Source organism: Watersipora subatra, chromosome 11 (assembly GCF_963576615.1).
Source record: "Watersipora subatra chromosome 11, tzWatSuba1.1, whole genome shotgun sequence".
NCBI classification, from domain to species: Eukaryota; Metazoa; Bryozoa; class Gymnolaemata; order Cheilostomatida; family Watersiporidae; genus Watersipora; species Watersipora subatra.
In genome coordinates, this window is record NC_088718.1 from 32985292 (window position 1) to 33003348 (window position 18057).

The following is an 18057-nucleotide window of genomic DNA, read 5'->3' on the forward strand; positions in this document are numbered from 1 at the left end:
GACGGGGTAGAGACTAGTGGGTGGCGACCAGAGGTTAGAAGATAGTGGGTGGAGACTAGTGTGTGAAAGTCAGTAGGTAGAGACTAGTGGATGGAGGCCAGTGGAGTATCCCAGACTAATGGGTAGAGAACAGTGGGCAGAGTTTAGTGGGTGCAGGCCAGTAGGCGGGGACTAATGGGTAGAGACCTGTGGGTGAATACCGGTGGGTAGAGTTTAGTGGGTGCAGGCCAGTGGGCGGGGACTAGTGGGTGCAGGCCAGTGGGTGGGGACTAGTGGGTAGAGACCTGTGGGTGGAGACTAGCGGGTAGAGAAAACTAGTAATGATTAGATGTTGAATATTAGTGGCTGAGGTTGTAAGAGTGGAATAGCAAGTGAATACAAGTCGGTAGACACGAGTGGGTGGAGACATGCAGCCTTTATGTTGATGCGACTAACAAAATTAAATTCTGCATTGAAATACTTTTCTTTTAATCGGTATTCAAAGCTATGTATTTCGAAATTATAGAAAAGTTCTATTAAGACATGAGATTTGAAAAAAATGCAGTAACTATAAACTTATTATAGAGACGAACGATGTTAAAATTAAAATGCCAACCATAGATAATAATGACTAAAGTACAGGCATTGTCAGCTGTGATACCTCGGCCGGTATTACTTATTATTGGCATGTTTTCATTTCTAAAATCAGAATTACCATGTTTAAAAAGTCACAATTGAAAGAATATTGTGTATTCAAACTAAAGATTACCAGTAAACATTGGACTATAGGCCAGTCTTGATAAGAGATCTGACCGTACAGAGCAGTTGGCTGTTGTGTTGTGGTCTGGTAATATCACTAGTTCAACGTTCATTTTAAAGAGGGACTAACTGTGTCAATAAGATCAAAAGATAAGGTCATATAAATGGGTCAATTAAGCCGGTCAACCAATCAGGTTATTTTCTTAGGAACAGTCTTGCCAGTCCACAGATAATAGTGGTAGACAAAGTGCAGTGAAGTAGGGGTGTGCTTCAGATTGGATTCATGTTGGTTGAAAATTTCTAGAGATATTATCAGACAAACTTCGTGAGGTCTGGGATTTGGAGGCTTGCAGAAAGTGCTGGTCAAATCTCATATTTCAGGCTATGGTTCGTAAAGGTAACATATGTCAGACTACGGTTCATAGATGAATATATCTCATGCCGTGGTTCATAGATATAATATTTTTCAGGCTACAGCTCACAGATGTAATATATTTAAGGCTACAGTTCATAGATGTAATATTTCTCAGGCTGTGGTTCATAGATGTAATATTTCTCCGGCTACAGTTCATAGATGTAATATATTTCAGGCTACAGTTCATAGATGAATATATCTCATGCTGTGGTTTATAGATATAATATTTCTCAGGCTACAGCTCACAGGTGTTATATATTTAAGGCTACAGTTCATAGATGTAATATTTCTCAGGCTGTGGTTCATAGATGTAATATTTCTCGGGCTACAGTTCAGAGATGTAATATATTTCAGGCTACAGTTCCTAGATGTAATATATCTCAGGCTACAGTTCATAGATGTAATATCTCAGGCTACAGTTCATAGATGTAATATATCGCAGGCTACAGTTCATAGATGGGTATATCACAGGCTACAGTTCATAGATGTGATTTATCTCAGCTATTGTTCATAGATGAAGTATTTCTCAGGCTGTGGTTCATATATGTAATATATCTCAGGCTACAGTTCATAGATGTGATATATCTCAGCTATTGTTAATAGATGTAATATATCTCAGGCTATGGTTCATAGGTGCAATATATCTCTGGCTACAGATCATAGATGTAATGTATCTCAGGCTATGGTTCATAGATGTAGGTAATATATCTCAAGCTACAGTTTGTAGATGCACTATATCTGTCACTGTCGATAGAGTATGATTTATTGGTAGTAAATTCAATTTAAATTTCAAAAGTTTTCACTATTATTGTTTATTCAGCAACAGAGACCTTAAGCCATGAGTACTTGAAGTGCTCCAATCTGGTTGTCAAAAGGCTATCCTGCAATGTAAAAAAGTAGCAATTATATAAATGATAGTTCACTGCGGAGCAATCAAAGGCAAGACGGAGACGAAGCTATATTAAGCTCAATTTATTGCTGATGACGCTTCATACCAAACAGGACCATCTTTTCAGAGTTGTCATCCATTGTCTTGAAGGCCCCGAACGGCCAAACTCCTCCAGGCTGTTAGTGGTCTGCTGGAAACTCATTTTTCATAAGCTATGAGGTTAAGTGACATGACCTGAGGTTTTCTCATAGTTAAAAAGCAAGTTTTACCCGCTCTTCTGACGCCAACCTAAAATTGACAGCTCAAGACAGGTTGAATGACAGACAGCCTGAAAGTTCTACCATAGAAAGCAGCTTTCAGAAAAATTCGCTCACCATCTTATACCGTTAGTAACACTACATTTAAAATTGTTTTTCCTTTTTTAGATGTTAGGACCTCTAACCAAGAGCTATCTGGATGCCACTGATCCTAGCCATCCAATCCAAGAAGACCTGGTCTTGTATGATCTGTTTGAGAGAGCTAGAGAAAGGGGAGTAGTTGGTGAGGTGGTCAACTTGGAGACAAATAGAAGATTCACCACCACACAGATACTAGAGAAGGTAAGGAGTGTGTAGCTTGTTGTTGTAAAATAAAGGGAATTTGGACTAACTCTGTCTGACATATTATATTTTAATAAATTTCTTTTACTTATACAGTTGCTGCTCCTACGGTGTAAACAATACGTTACTAGAACGTTTACGCTATTGTCATTTTACTTTATTCGAACTGTAGAATATATGTAAATTGCCTAATCAAATTCAAGGTCTTTCCAAGTTCACTCATTTGGCCGCTCAAAGAGAAAAAAAGTAAACTCACTTTTATATTCTATTGACTGTACAGTAGTTGTGGTATTAATGGTTTGTATCGAGAACCTTTTTCTTGTTTCTTAACATTTATACCGAGTTTAAGGTCCATTGTTACAGTAATTTTATGTTAGGGGAACGCACTATTCCGACGTCAACTTGAATCAATTTTTCACTTTTTTTCCGTTAGTAAGATCTATGCTACACAGAAAAATAGCATATGTCTAAAATAAGGCCAAACCAAACTGTTTTTACTGTAATAAAAATGGTGTAATTGTGCAGCTTTTTCATGATGGTCTCTCGTGACACACTAGACTGTCAGGATATGTATGAGTATATATAATAAAGATGCCTCTATATGCCATTTTCTCCCTGTGCAGCAAGAGAGAAAACGAATTTAAGGTTAAATATGGAAGTTTCATTACTCAAGCTAAGATTGAGAGCTTATATATATACATTTACCGATATACAATATGTATATTTACCGGTATATACATTTGTATATACAATGTATGTAGGAAAATTTAGGCGAAATGTCGGTATAAAGTGCTCGATACTAAAGTAGAGAGCTTACTATAAATTTGGTAAGAAATTTATTAAAATTTAAACAAGCATAGAGTTCACTAAAAGTTGCATATTACACAATAGGTTTGTAACACTCTTCAAATAAATTGCTTACTGAGAACTATACATGAAATTCTCCATAAGCTGGTAAACTGAAATAGAAGTAAACAGAAATAGAATCCAAAAGCATAGACAATTCCCAATTTTAGTTGGGTATGGAATACTGAATGAGCATGCTGTGATAAATTCAGCAACATACCATGCAAGAAGCCATCTGAACTTACCTACTATAATGCTAAATCCCATTTTGAACTACCCCAAGCTATTTAAATAATACACTGATATCTAATGAAATCAGAGTTATCTACTTCTCATTGTTAAACATTGTGTTGTGATTATATGTGCTCTTCTGTGTTACCCTCGTTCATGGTTCATCGTTCATTTTCAGGCAGATGACTATGCTAAGGGAATGTTGGCCCTGGGTCTTATCCCAGGTGAAGATACGTTTGCTGTAATTGGATGTTCTACGATAGAGGCAGTTAATGTGTTCACAGCCTGCAGTGCTATTGGTGTGGCTTTTGCTGTGAGTACAGTTCTTTTTCATTTATCTCCTCAACAAAAATTCTGCCTTAGTAAAAATTATTTGATAAATAGATATTAATACTAGATATTAATAGATATTAAATAGATATTAATATAGATATTTATACTAAGTTTTTAAGACAAATTAGGTTATGAGACCAATAATAAATAAATAATTTGCTTTTCTTCAAATTGCCTGTGCTATTTGCTTGGCCTATGCCTTATTAGGATGTTTATGTGAGAACATTTTAGCCCATCAGCCATTCTACTAACCAATATATCATTAGCTTGTCTGTCAATGTGTCAATCAATATTTCAATGTAAATATATCAGTGTGTCACTGAATATGCCACCTGAATATTTCACTAAGTTTCGTTCAAAGTGTCACTACACATAATAAGTGTCACTACACATGACAAGTGTCACTTCATCTGACAAGTGTCACTACACATGAAAAGTTTCACTACACATGCCAAGTGCCACTTCATCTGACAAGTGTCACTTCCCCTGACAAGGGTCACTCACTGCATCAATCAATATGTCAATCAAAAGTCATGTGCATGTCTTCATCATGACAAGCATTATGCCAATCAATGCGTCAAGTGTCAATCAGTAAGTCATTTTGCATGCTGATGTATTGCACTAAAAGGATTTCTTGTTGTTGAACTGCACACATACCTATTTTGTTTCAGCACCCGTACATCTACATGCCTAAAGATGCATCAATAGTAAACACTCTATCTTTAATGGAACCAAAAGCAGTAATGGTTGGTGAGGGAGCCTCTGGAACCACTTTTACCAGCTTTTTAGAATTCTTCAATGAATCTGACGCAAGTCCAAAGTCAGACAAGTGAGTTTTTTTACTCTTTCACTATGGAAAGCCTTTATAAAGGCTCACTTTAGTATTTATACAAAAACATTGATCACGGGTCACAGGATTAACAGATCCACCCACAATTCCGCCACAATAAATTTAGGATATTAGGTTATCATTTCGCTAAAAAATGAACCTGTTAGGTTTCTCTTTACTCAGATTTCACAGCATAATATCATGCATTTCAATTTTTTTCATTTTCGTTTTATGATGGATAAAAATAAAAAATGTAAACAGCGACATCGACATGTTTGTATGAAAACATGTCAACATGTTTCATCTGTTTGTGAAACTCTTCAGCATCGAGTCTCAGATATTTCTGATATTTCTGATATGTATATTTTTATATTAGAGAATGGGGTATGATTTTGGTCAGTTGAAAAACTGCAGCTGGCCAGTTTTGCAACAGATTTGACTAAAACAAAAAACTATTGAACATTTGATTTGTTTATCAACTACATTGATTCTTGTGCAGAACTTTTGCTGATTCCTGAAAAAAACTTCAGATTGAAGCTCTATGACAGAAACTAGTTTGCACTGCAAAAATACCAGATGTACGTCAGCTCAAAATTTTTCGACATGAGTTAATTTTGCCACAACAAGCAAAAAACCTTTAGCGAATGGGTTAATGTTGTAATTATACATGCAGATACAAGATATTCAGCTGAATCTGTTTGTCGCACATTTTATTTTTGAGCTACTACTGGTAGTTACTGTACTACTAGTAGTTTCTGGCTACTAGTAGCACAGTTGTTAGACTCTTTACTATAACAAGAGCTGCGATTGTTCTTCCGTCTGTCCAAAGCCACAGGTGGAGGTTGGCAGAAAGGGTTGCAGCATACAGGGCTCAAACACAGAACATTTGTCTTTGTCACCCAGAAGGCTACCACCCGCACCAGTCATTCACTTCGTACAATGTCAGTGTTATTGTGTGAATATTTATTCTATGCGCTTTATTGACACATCTCACAATCTCTCACAGAACTCTAGACTGCCAGCGTACTAGTTTTGATGATGAACCATTAACTACAGATACATAAGGGAAGTTTTAAATCAAATATTTTTGCCATATAATGAACAACGAGTTCAAAAATAAGAACATTTTTCAACAAGTACTATAAAATACATTATTGTATTTCAAATAGTTAAGGTTTTTACTTAAAATTTTGATGCATGCTAATGGTGAGTTAGATAAATGCTGTCACAGTATGACTCCGATATATTTGCATTGGTTTTGTGGGGATGATACGTTCTGCATTAAATTGAAACATTTGAACTCGCAGCTTTCGATTTAGTAGCTCGACACTGTACCATCTTTGCCACTCGACTACTTTAGATTTCTTCAAATAATTGTAGGGGGAGGCGGGAATGAAAAATCACATTTATACAAAATATGACAAAAGCAGAAACTGTAGGATTGTAAAACTTTCCCAATAAAGAGTTCAGTCTGTGGTTTATTCTACTGAAAATGTATGATAGTTAATCCTCAGTCAAACTGACAAAATACTCATTTGAAAACTTGTTGTCATGTGACCCAACTTACCCCAATTGTGGGACAGGCTTGGTCAGTCAATGAGGCAAGTTAAGTCAATGTAGAAAGTATCAGAAGAGTCATGCAATAAAGCTTTAAATCTAAAACTGCTGTGTATTTTGGATTTACACTTAAATATATTTCACGCTTATAATTATTATGTCCTTGAACATTTATATGTAATGCATAAGTAATATTATTAACATAATTATATTATTATCATCACATATTAACATAACATATTGTTAGCATATTTTTGTCAAGTGTAAAAAGCATTATCAGCGTAATATTCTACACAAATATCCTTCTTATTTACATGGATCTGGTCACTCAAGCTGATACCTCCTAGCATTCTGGTAATTGTTCTAATAGAGAACATCCAGTACTTTAATGGTCTGGTTGAATCTATTGGTGACACAACTTTTTGTTCAGTTTTGCTATACATTCCTTGAGGGTCTTTTTATAAAAATCTACCAGCTAATCTAATCCTTCACATCATGTTGCCATTCCAGCATAAACAAAAACCTTTGCCTTTTCCAGCGAATTTTACTAAAACAAACTTTCCTATCTCAACCGATTACTCCCCTTCTTTATCAGTCTCTGATGCTGGTGAATTGCTGTCTGAACCAATCAAACTGTCTGCCAAGAATTCTTTATCTGAGCTTGAAGATGCCACTGTATTCAGATTTTCTCATTTTTTTCGGATTACTTAGCTGCTGCTTTTCTAGAGTATCAGTTAGTATTACAATCCTATAGTACTCTTTTCTTTTTTATACAGTAGCCTTTCTATGTGGTGTCTGTGGTAGTGGTTTCGAAGACTTTGTTTGCTGAGTGTGAAAGTGTGAAAACTATAAAACTATAATAAGACTGTAATAAAACTTTTCATCTATTTGTTAAAGTTCAGTTTATTATCTATTAAAGAGGTCAGCAATTGTACAAGAGCAATAACAGACCCCTCTTGCCCCACCTGGGTTGATCCAACTTCAAAACTGTCTTTTCTCACAGAATTAACTTATTCTCAATATTAGCTCTAGCAGCTCCAAATGTTTATGTGCTAAATCATAGATGATATTTTCGCCATTAGTCATGCTTAATCACATAAGAGTAAGGCTGTATTATATACCAAATCATATACGTAGTACAATATGACTAGTGATGTTTACATTTAATATGAAATAGTATTAAAATTTGAATAAAACTCGCAATTGCTAAATGTTCCCTACTAAATAATAGTAGAAAATGACCTTGACCTTAGATATTCTCAGTGACCTAACTAAAGAAAACGAACAGAACAGGCAACCCCACATATTTCGCCTGACCCAACTTGCCCCACCTGACCCTACACATAGTCATTCTCTGTGCTTCAGAAGGCCACCTGACGATCTCTCACTGTACTCTAGACTGTCAGAGTACTAGTGATATGTAACACTAGGTTTTATCTATTCCTAATAGAAAGATACCATTTACTATTTATACACTGTTGTAATCCGCTAATATAACACACTGGTACTTAAGATCAGATGGGAGTTTTCTTAACACTCCTACTACCTTTTACATAGTTTTTACCAGGTATGTTACTCTACTTTTAGACTTCCCTTCATAGAGCATATATTCTATGACAATTCCCACAATGACAGGGCACCTGCGCACAGGTGTCTAAAACCCCTCAGTCAGCTTACAGAGATAGGAAAGTCTGTATCAGATCAGCAACTTGAAGAAGCCAAAAAGTCGGTCAAACCAAAATACAGACTCCATCATCTCTTCTCTTCTGTAAGTGTTTGCTTTGAAATCACTAAGTATAATGCCCAAAATAAAATTTCATGTTAAACATTTGTACAACTATTAGGTTATTAAAAGGTGTTTTGTTGAACTTTTGTTAGTGTTCCAGCGGTGTACAGTTGAACAGAATTGGGAGTTATTCTAGATCAAACTTTGACAGCTCATCTTTCAACTAATATTAAACTGTATCTATATGAAAACAGGATACTATTTAGTAATGAGTAATTAGAAAAGTTTTGACTTGTCATAAATTTAAGCAAACACAATTAAAAGATTATAAACAATTTTAATAAGCTCTTACAATGTTCTTTGCCTAGTTCATTGCTTTTTATGATTATTTGTAAATGGCTATGGCAGTTTATCCGCTAGACTCTTTACAGGCCTCTATAGTTGTTTTTCAAATAATAAATGAAGCTATGTTATAATATGAAACATTTTCTGTGAATATTTGAACTACTGTATATTAAAGTTCAATTGGTGACACATGGAGGAGACACTGAGCAGTAGAATGTGCAAGAAATGTATTCCTGCATACAAGCCGATTCCAGAACATGCCATAAAAGGCCACAGTTGTGTTGCATAATTCGTTCGCACATTTTTTGTCCTCTTTATACTATCTCAATTGACAAGTTGAGCATGTTTATAGTCAGATGAGTTACCATTATTACTATAACTTATGGCAGTATTAATACTGTTAAAGATAAATATTCACTGCCAAAACTACTATTGCTCAATAGATAATCACCAGAAGTTCAGTGATCTACAATTTGTGAAGTCTGTGTAGCTGTAATGTGTCCGATCATCGCTAAGAACAAATAACTATAGAAATGTGTTTTTGAAAAGCGAAACTAGATCAGCATCAAAGGCAAACATGTTATTTACTAGTTCAATGCATCCAGATAATTGTTTTTTTTTCGATTAACAGAAATGCAATAGGCTAATTATTCAACTACTCACCAACCAGAAACGTTTTGTACTAAGCCTGCAAAAGCCGCTCAATAGATACATATGGAGTATTACGATTTACAGGATTGGCTTATGTTTTTATAAATTCCCTAATTTCAGTGCTGGTTTTCTGAGGTCGGCTTATATGGGAGTTAAGTAATATACGGTAAATTTATGTCAAACATTTTAAAGAACAAACCCACATTTTTCGTGATACTCATTATTACATTGTAAAGCTATCTTTCGCCGGCGAAGTAAATATTAGGGCTTAACAATTTCCAAAGATAACTGTTGCATGATGAAATTTTTGTGTTGGAACTTCTGTTGGTTCCAGTTTTACACCATCCAGAGTGTGATCCTTAAAGTTGAACCAACTCATTGCTATTACATATGTGTTATTATATTTGTGCTATAGGGAAGCACAGGAAAGCCTAAGTGCATTGCTCATAGCCACTATTCCTTAGCCAATGAACTCATGCAGCTGAGATCAGACAACTTACAGGTAAGAAATGGGTAGGTTAAAAGTATTGTCTTCTGTTAGTATTTATTTGTGAGCTATCTTCTCTTCTTGTTATTCTATTTTATTAGCATCAGTTCATGCATTTAACCTTGGTTAGACAACCTATATATATATATATATAAATCTTGGTGTAGGTCGGTCAGTCTGTCATTCGTGTGTCCAGATATAGCGATTATAATCTAGGAACGAAAAACTGGCTTCACACTGAATATGGATTCGGAACCACTAGGTGTACTGTAAGATAGAGGTCAAATGCAATTTAATAACACTCTATTTTCTATCTTATGACATTCATTTAGTTTATACAAAAGCTTAGAATCAATTACGAGATCCGGTTGGTTTTCACCACACCACTGATACATCCGAGACATTTGGTTAGACTGTCACCATCTAATTGATTGTATAAAGATATTTTTACCAGTGGAACAATAATTACGTGGCATGATGTTTATGGAGCCAGCTAAAGAAGTCAGCAATATTTTCCTCTTCATACAGTTATCATCGAATCTGTTATCTGACATGTTGGTTCTGGTTTGCCATTGACATTCTCCTGAGTCATTCAGTGTCTTTGTGTCTTGCAACCTCTATAAACATAAGCGTTTTCCTATTTAATTAATTGTTATTGTAGCAATACAATTCTGGGATTCCAATGGTTTTTATGTATGACATATATAAGAGCTGCATCTTTAGAATCTAGTGTGTGTGCAGAATACGAAGTGCTTGAGATGAATATATTACCAGATTACTAAGTTGAGATTCTAATACAATAAAGCTTTGCTGCAACCTGACAGTTTAATTACTCGATTCGAAGATTGATAGTAAAATAATTACGCCGCACACAACCATCACAGTACTACCTAATACACTACGCTGTCCTGTCCATACTATGCAATAACTTCTGCACACACTTATTACATCTGCCAATCTTTCATAGCTTCACGCTTGGTGTTTTTTTTATCTCTATAATAAGTTTATAGTTAGCACATTTTTTTCAAATAAGATGTCTTTGCAGAAGTTTTTATGACTTTAAAATAAAGGTTGTTTAATACTAATCCAAAGGAAAGTATTTCAATACAGAATAACATTTTGATAGTCAAATCAACATAAAAACTACTTGCCCATTTATCTCTACCCACTTGTATTTATATGCTATTCTACTCTGACAATCTCAGCCACTAATATTCAACTTTTAATTACTACACACTAATTTTTTCTACCCACTAGCTTTCACTCATGGGTCTCCACCCACGAGTCCCCACCCACGGGTCTGTACTTACAAGTCTTCATTTACTGGCCTCTACCTCTTGATCTTCACCCACTGATTTGTAGCCACCTGTCTCCACCCACTAGACTCTACCCACTGGTATCCACCAACTGATCTCTACACACTCACCTCCACCCACTCGCCTCCATCCATTAATCTTTACCAACTGGCATCTACCTACTGGTATCCAACCACTGGTTTCTACCCTTAAGAGCCCTCTACCCTTTCTAACATCAAGAACAATTACAAATGATAGACAAATACCAATGATTTTTTGATAAAATCTACTAACATTTTGTGTTAGTTCATCTGTAATAATTCAATAAAAATCAATTTTAAGCATATATAGGATGTTAAAGACATGGTAAATATAATATTTAAATACGAAATAAATTTTCTTACAGAAAACGAATAGCATTTTCTTTACTTGCAAGTTACTTGCTGAAAGTTGATGTTTTAAGTTTGTTAACTTAATTTTAAGTAAAATTTGTTTTGTAGCCGATGTTGTCAATGAATCCAAATATTGACGAGTTGGTAAGTTACACATGTGTGGCCTGGACCCTCATTGGCAAGGTTTCCAAGTGTGTTTTCATTCCAGACATCAATGTGAACATGTCGCCAGATGAGGCTGCAATGATCTTCACTCAAGGTGTGATTAAGGAAGGGTGAGTTAGTCTCTTACCTCTCTAGTAAATATATGTTAATACGACTTGTTATTTGTTACTAACAATCCTTACTATGATAACAACCACTCTAACAGCGTTAGGAACAAAAAGATGCACTACACAGGAATTGAACCCAAATATTCAAATTCTCAGCCAAGTATGCTAGCATCTGCGCCATTGCACCACCTCACATCTCTCTGGAATAACTGTGGACATACTGATTACTCATGATGGTCTCTCACAGCGGAGGGACTTTCAGCGCATTAGTATTAATATTTGCAGAAAACAAGAACTCGTTCATTTATTTGCTATAAATAATCTAGCTTCAGGTCATCACAAAAGTAGACTTATCACAATTTATGACTAACAATTAATAAAAAACCCATGAAATCTGATGCTACGTATTAAAATAATAAAAAGTAAAAGGCATCAATTTCCTCGTATTCTGGCCCAGTTGTGTCCCTCCATGAGCATCATTGGGATAGCAATGACCATGGTTTTCTAGTTTTCTGTTACGTTTTGGAAAGTGTGAAAGTGCAAAGTCCTTGTGACATGCTTCATTACTGTCCAATGAACTTAAAAAAGGACAACGCTTACGATAAATAGAAGTGGAACTTTAATAGATATGGCATAGGCAAAATTAGTTTCAATTTCACGGGCTTTCACTATGAGGCTGTCATGGTGCTGACTCGATTAAACCCTAAAAATGAAGGATCGCTTTCTATGAAAGTTATTACAACTTACAAATTGATGTTCAATAATTTATAATCATAACCATTATGCTGACAATCTTGAGAGATCATCATTGTGTGTAATAAGCATGTTTTCAGTTACTAGATTGTTCTGCAGCGTGAATCTGGTGGTGCAGTTAGTCAAGCGCTTTCTCGCACTCTGGATACTCGAGTTCAATCTCAGTGTGATGCGTTGTTTTCCCTCCCACTCTTAGTGTAGATTCAGAAGAACAGACACAGCTTTTATTATAGTGAATAAAATGTAAAGATTTCCAATCTTTACAAATACCATAAAACCTGTCTTTCAACACCATCTTTATTTGAATGCCACCTCTATTTGAATGCCACCTCTATTTGAACATCACCTCTATTTGATTCGCCACCTTTGTTTGAGCGCCACTATGGGAAAAGAGTTTAAAAATAGAGTGCCACTCTTTAATTGAATGCCACTCTGATTTTAACACCACTCCTATTTGACCACCACTATTTGACGTTCTTAATCTTTACAAACACATTAATAACAATTGATCAGTAGAAAAGTGTTCACAAACTAATAATGACTAGATTACATCAACAACATTTAACTCAACGCCTTTAATTCTACATTTTCTAATGCCAAACCTCTACAGTTTTTTTGTTAAAACTCTGAATGCAGCACCAAAGAAATAATTAGTATGTATCAGTATAATTGCAGTTTCTTGTTTCATGCAGCTTTAATACTTCAATGTATGTGAGATAAGTTTTTGCATTTACAATGGAATATGTGCTACTACGTATTTTGAGGCAGAAATTTTGAGACTATTTTGATTCCACACATGTACGGTTTCTCTTCATTTGCGTGTGAACTGTATATTATCAATTGCATAACGTAAAAGGTTTTACGGTAGGCGTAGCAACAACGGCACTCGATTGGCTGATAGCCAACAGCCACATCAACTCTGCTGTGAATCACTAAGTCAGTAAAGTGCATGAACATACAACTACACAATTTTAACCTTTTTCTGACATAAAAACTCACAGATATGTCACCAATAGCAGAGTGTTGTGACATGGCCTCTTCTATTGGTCCAGGATATATAACATCTCCCAGGACTTCGAATCTAATAGCATCTACTGTTCTACCTTACAAGCTACTGTTTCTTTTACTTGCTAATTATATACACTATATTATTGGAAATAATTTCATTTCAAACAAATGTTTTCCAAATTATGTCATAAAAGAATAAAAAAAACAAAATAAAACTTGGCAACAGTTAGCCAATAGAATCAAATAAATGGTTTAACAAAGTGTTGAAAATATGTTTTTCTGCTCAGAGAATGGATCTTAGGTGCAAGGTTACCGACGCAGCTTGCAATGATATTTTCAACATAATTGTTAGATGTTGTATACAGTTTAAGTCACAGTAATCACTTAAAATCAGTTTAATTCAGCTTGCAGTTTAAATCTAATAGTGATAATTTGGTTGCAGAGTGGAGCACCTTTCGGTTACCGGCTCCGTGAGTAACATGATCAAATCCTGCGTGATTAAAAATAAAATCGACTTCCCCACGATGAAACTTTTCATTAATGGGGGACAGACTGTGTCTCGAGGGTTTAAAGAGAATTTGAAGAAGCACTTTTCTGGAAAGGCTTGGGTAAGTACACAATAGCAACACAGTAGTGACATCTACCTATGATCTACCTTGATAACATATAATAATTTACTATCAAGTTATATATAGACACATATCTATGGTCACTTATACATGAGTAAAACTAGACATGTATGTATATATATATATATATAAAAATTGTTTCCTCACCCCGGATACCCCGTATGGGTGGTAAATTCTGCTCTAACTCGGGTCTCCTACCAGAGACCTGGGAGTTTGAGCACTCGTCTCAAGATCTTAGCTGTTCCCAATAGCGCACTTTTCTGCAACTCACCTGAGTTGATTGTTGTTGGTATTTGGGCAAGCCACATTTTATGCGCCGGTGTTATTGCGCCCAGTGCCCCAATGACTACTGGGATTAAAGACTACTGGGATATATATATATATATATATATAACTATATAAACTATATAAACTAAATGTATATATATATATATATATATATATATATATATATATATATATATATATATATATATATATATATATATATATATATATATATATATATATATATATATATATATATATTTAGTTTATGCATATATAGAAATGTATAGAAAATAAATATATATAGAAACACATTTATTTCTCAATGTTGGTTGTCCGTGGACACATATGTCCATCTATAGCTTTTAAAATCTTGGATTAAAGAATCCATAAAGCAGAAGATTTGATCTTGGTACCTCCCGTTCACCAGTCTCCTTACTAACTAAACCACACGAACTTGATAGATTCAATAGGCAATATAAGTCGCTATATGGGAGCAAATAGGCTACCGGTTTCAGTCATGACGCAAAGTGATGGCGTAACATCATAAAAAGCGGTAGCTCTTAATAGTAAGCTTACTCAAATTATCCATTGGCAATGTGCCAGGCTAATAGCAAGTAGCAGGCAACTCTCATTACCTCTCATTGCTTATAGGCTGATTTTTAATACCCGAGCATTGCTGAATATTACATCTAGTGTATATATATACCCAAATCATTTTATGTACTTCTAAAACATTTGTCAAGGAATAATGCTAGCAGCTTCTCATGCTCTCATGCTTCTCCCTGTCTAGAGATTGTTTCAGATAAATAAGTATTAGACACACACACACACGCACGCACGCACGCACGCACGCACACACACATATATATACGTATACATATATATTGATATTTACATATATATATAGATATATATATAGATGTATATATATATATTTAAATTGGTCTCTCATCTCGGTCAACCCATATGGGTGGTAATTCCTGCTCTAGCTTGGGTCTCCTACCATGGACCTGGCAGTTTGAGCACTCGCCTCAAGATCTTAGCTGTTCCCAATAGTGCACTTTTCTGCTGCTCGCCTGTGTTGATTGCTGTCAGTATCTGGGCAAGACATATTTTATGCGCAGGTGTTATTGCGCCTAGTGCCCCAATGACTACTGGAATTACAGTTGTTTTTACATCCCAGCTTTTTTCAATCTCTTCTCCAAGAAGGAGATATTTCTCTACTTTTTTTGCTGGCTATATTGTAGTCATTGGGTACTGCTACATCTATTATAGTAGCCCTCTTGTTCTCTTTGTCCACCACCGCTATATCTGGTTGGTCTGCTAGGACATGCTTGTCAGTCCGGCCGGATGTAGAAGTCCTAGAGGATCGTTGTGTTGATAGGACAAATGGCACAGTTGGTAAGGTTTCTGGATAGTGATCGTTAGGTCCTAGGTTCAAATCCCAGCAACCACACCTTTCTGGTGGTCCTTAGACAAGACCCTTGCTTATACATGTATAATGTCTGCAACCTTCATGATGAGTGCAATAACCAAAGCCATGCCAGCTCAGACGTCGCCAATCCAAACAAGGTCTGCGCTGCCTGTAGCTGAACCAGGATATGTATCGTAAAACCTCTAATTGAACGCTATAGTGCTCTATTTTTCAACCTCTCCTCGATGCTGGTGGTCAATTGGAGGCGGCGTTCAAATAGAGTCTGGTGGTCTATTTTTCAAATAGCTCGCCAGAATTTTCACAAGATAAATTTGTATTCATGCCTTTACAAAAGTTCTTCTTCAACAATTACGAAATTGAAACACAAGATTAAAATATGAACACCTTATGAATATCCCTTTCTCACAAGTGTAAACATTTTATAGTTCATTTTTACTATTTTACCAGCTTTTACAATAAAATCCAGTAACATATAAAATATCAATGGCTTGAAAACTTGAAAACTCCAAAAAAATCATTTTTAAAACAGAAATGTATTCACCTTTTGTGAGAAAATGAAAAATTCAGAGAGATGCTACATCTTGTAGATTCAGTAGAATGCAGTCAGCGCAGCAAATTTCACTCACATAAGTTGGCTGACATATTTTACTAATAGAGTTACATTCGAGAGCTCAGTCTCTTTAATAATAAAGATTTGATAAGAATGTAATATATTTTATTATCATTCTCTTTTCGAGCTGAAAGTTTACAACATATACAGAGCATTGTGAGCTTGTGAACAGAGTGGAATGATGGGATATCTAGCCTTAAACTGAGCTTGCCGAAGGAACTATAATACTTTAACCTACATGTGTAAAAGTAGTTATCTGCCATACAGATTATTACAAAAGGCACTATAATGCTTTGATGTAATGGCAGATTTTCATATGTCGATATACCATCAACGTATAGCGATGGTGTGCGAGTAAAAAGTGAAAAAGCGGCTGACAATAATGCTCCATCATTTACTTTATATTTAGCTAAGCGATAATAACAATTACAATCATTATAATTAATATTTTAATCATAATTTTAATAATTATTAATTAATTAATCATGAGGCCAAAATGAGGTCGACTCAAACATCAACATACAAAGTTAATGTTTTCGATATATTACTTCATATAGCAAAATAGCCAGATGTTGGAACAAAAGTTCATGTAAGAAGATATTGTATTTTGTTTAATTTGTTTGAGAATACGAAAAAATTATAAATTTGTTTTACTTCACAGTAAATTTTGTATGTTAAGCTATCTCAAACACCGAACCTAAAAAAAGTTAGAAAAACTCTATCTACATGTATATATATATTTCTCAAAGTTGGTCGTATGTGTATTTGTTGTTTCGATTGTCCAACCATGTTTTTTAATATTCTCATGTTAAGCCATAACTGCCATGAACAGTTTTCATAGTTTTTTCATAGGTAAATCAGACACGCTGATTCCAATTTTGTATTCAAAATAAAGATTGGTCTACCAACTTTCAAAGTCATTTTTGTTTTTGAAGGCTTTTTACAGCGATTCAATATCGGTGTCGCAGATGACACTACCAACCCCGTTCATAAATATGTTTCGTAACCTAGCTTTTTAGGGATGGGAACTTGGGGATGTTTAGTGTTATTTAGAATTATTAAGACGGGTGTCTTAAAACCCATTTTCCTCTAAATTCAGCTTTCAAAATAATCTCAGTCTTTTCTGAAATGTAAATAAGCTATTTAACAATGCTTGTAGCTTGTTACAGGATGTTTAATAGGCTGAACGCTAAAAGAAAAATGAGCTCAAAAAGCGCGAAATTATCATAAGCTAGCGTTGTTATTGGGTCAACTGTAAAAAGCAAAGTTATGCCACAAAATTAACGATATGCGCTAAGTAGCCAACGCCTTCTAAATGACATCGTTCTGGAGACATAATGCATATTAATCTCAAAACTGTTTGCAGTTATTTTATTGAGGCAATAAATATAAAAAATAATGTAACCATGGTGATCAGCATAGTTGATTTGCTATTTCAACAACTCCTACTTGGGATGGTGGCAGTTAAGGTTTAAATTATGTGGTTTGTGGAAACTTAATCTAATTTTTACCTACTGGAAAAAGATGATACATTTACATGTATCTATTTTATTGTAATGGTTATGGTTTCAGTTTTGCCATTGTATATTACATTGTGTCTTGCATTGTGTCTTACATTATGTTATACAATGTGTATTACATTGTGTTATGCATTGTGTCTTACATTGCGTCTTACATTATGCTATACATTGTGTATTACATTGTGTTATATATTGTGTCTTGCATTGTGTCTTACATTATGTTATAC

The 18057-nt window shown here is 35.0% G+C and overlaps 1 protein-coding gene across 2 annotated transcripts in view; it reads left to right on the forward strand.

Moving 5' to 3' along the window:
• Nucleotides 1-18057, forward strand: part of LOC137408748 (putative acyl-CoA synthetase YngI) — a 54552-nt gene that overhangs the window by 906 nt on the left and 35589 nt on the right. For both annotated transcript variants that reach the window (XM_068095331.1, XM_068095330.1), the window contains exons 2-8: nt 2468-2641; nt 3897-4031; nt 4723-4880; nt 8025-8205; nt 9575-9661; nt 11442-11608; nt 13809-13974. In XM_068095331.1, the coding sequence (XP_067951432.1) occupies nt 2468-2641; nt 3897-4031; nt 4723-4880; nt 8025-8205; nt 9575-9661; nt 11442-11608; nt 13809-13974 (1068 nt within the window). The remainder of the gene's footprint in view (nt 1-2467; nt 2642-3896; nt 4032-4722; nt 4881-8024; nt 8206-9574; nt 9662-11441; nt 11609-13808; nt 13975-18057) is intronic.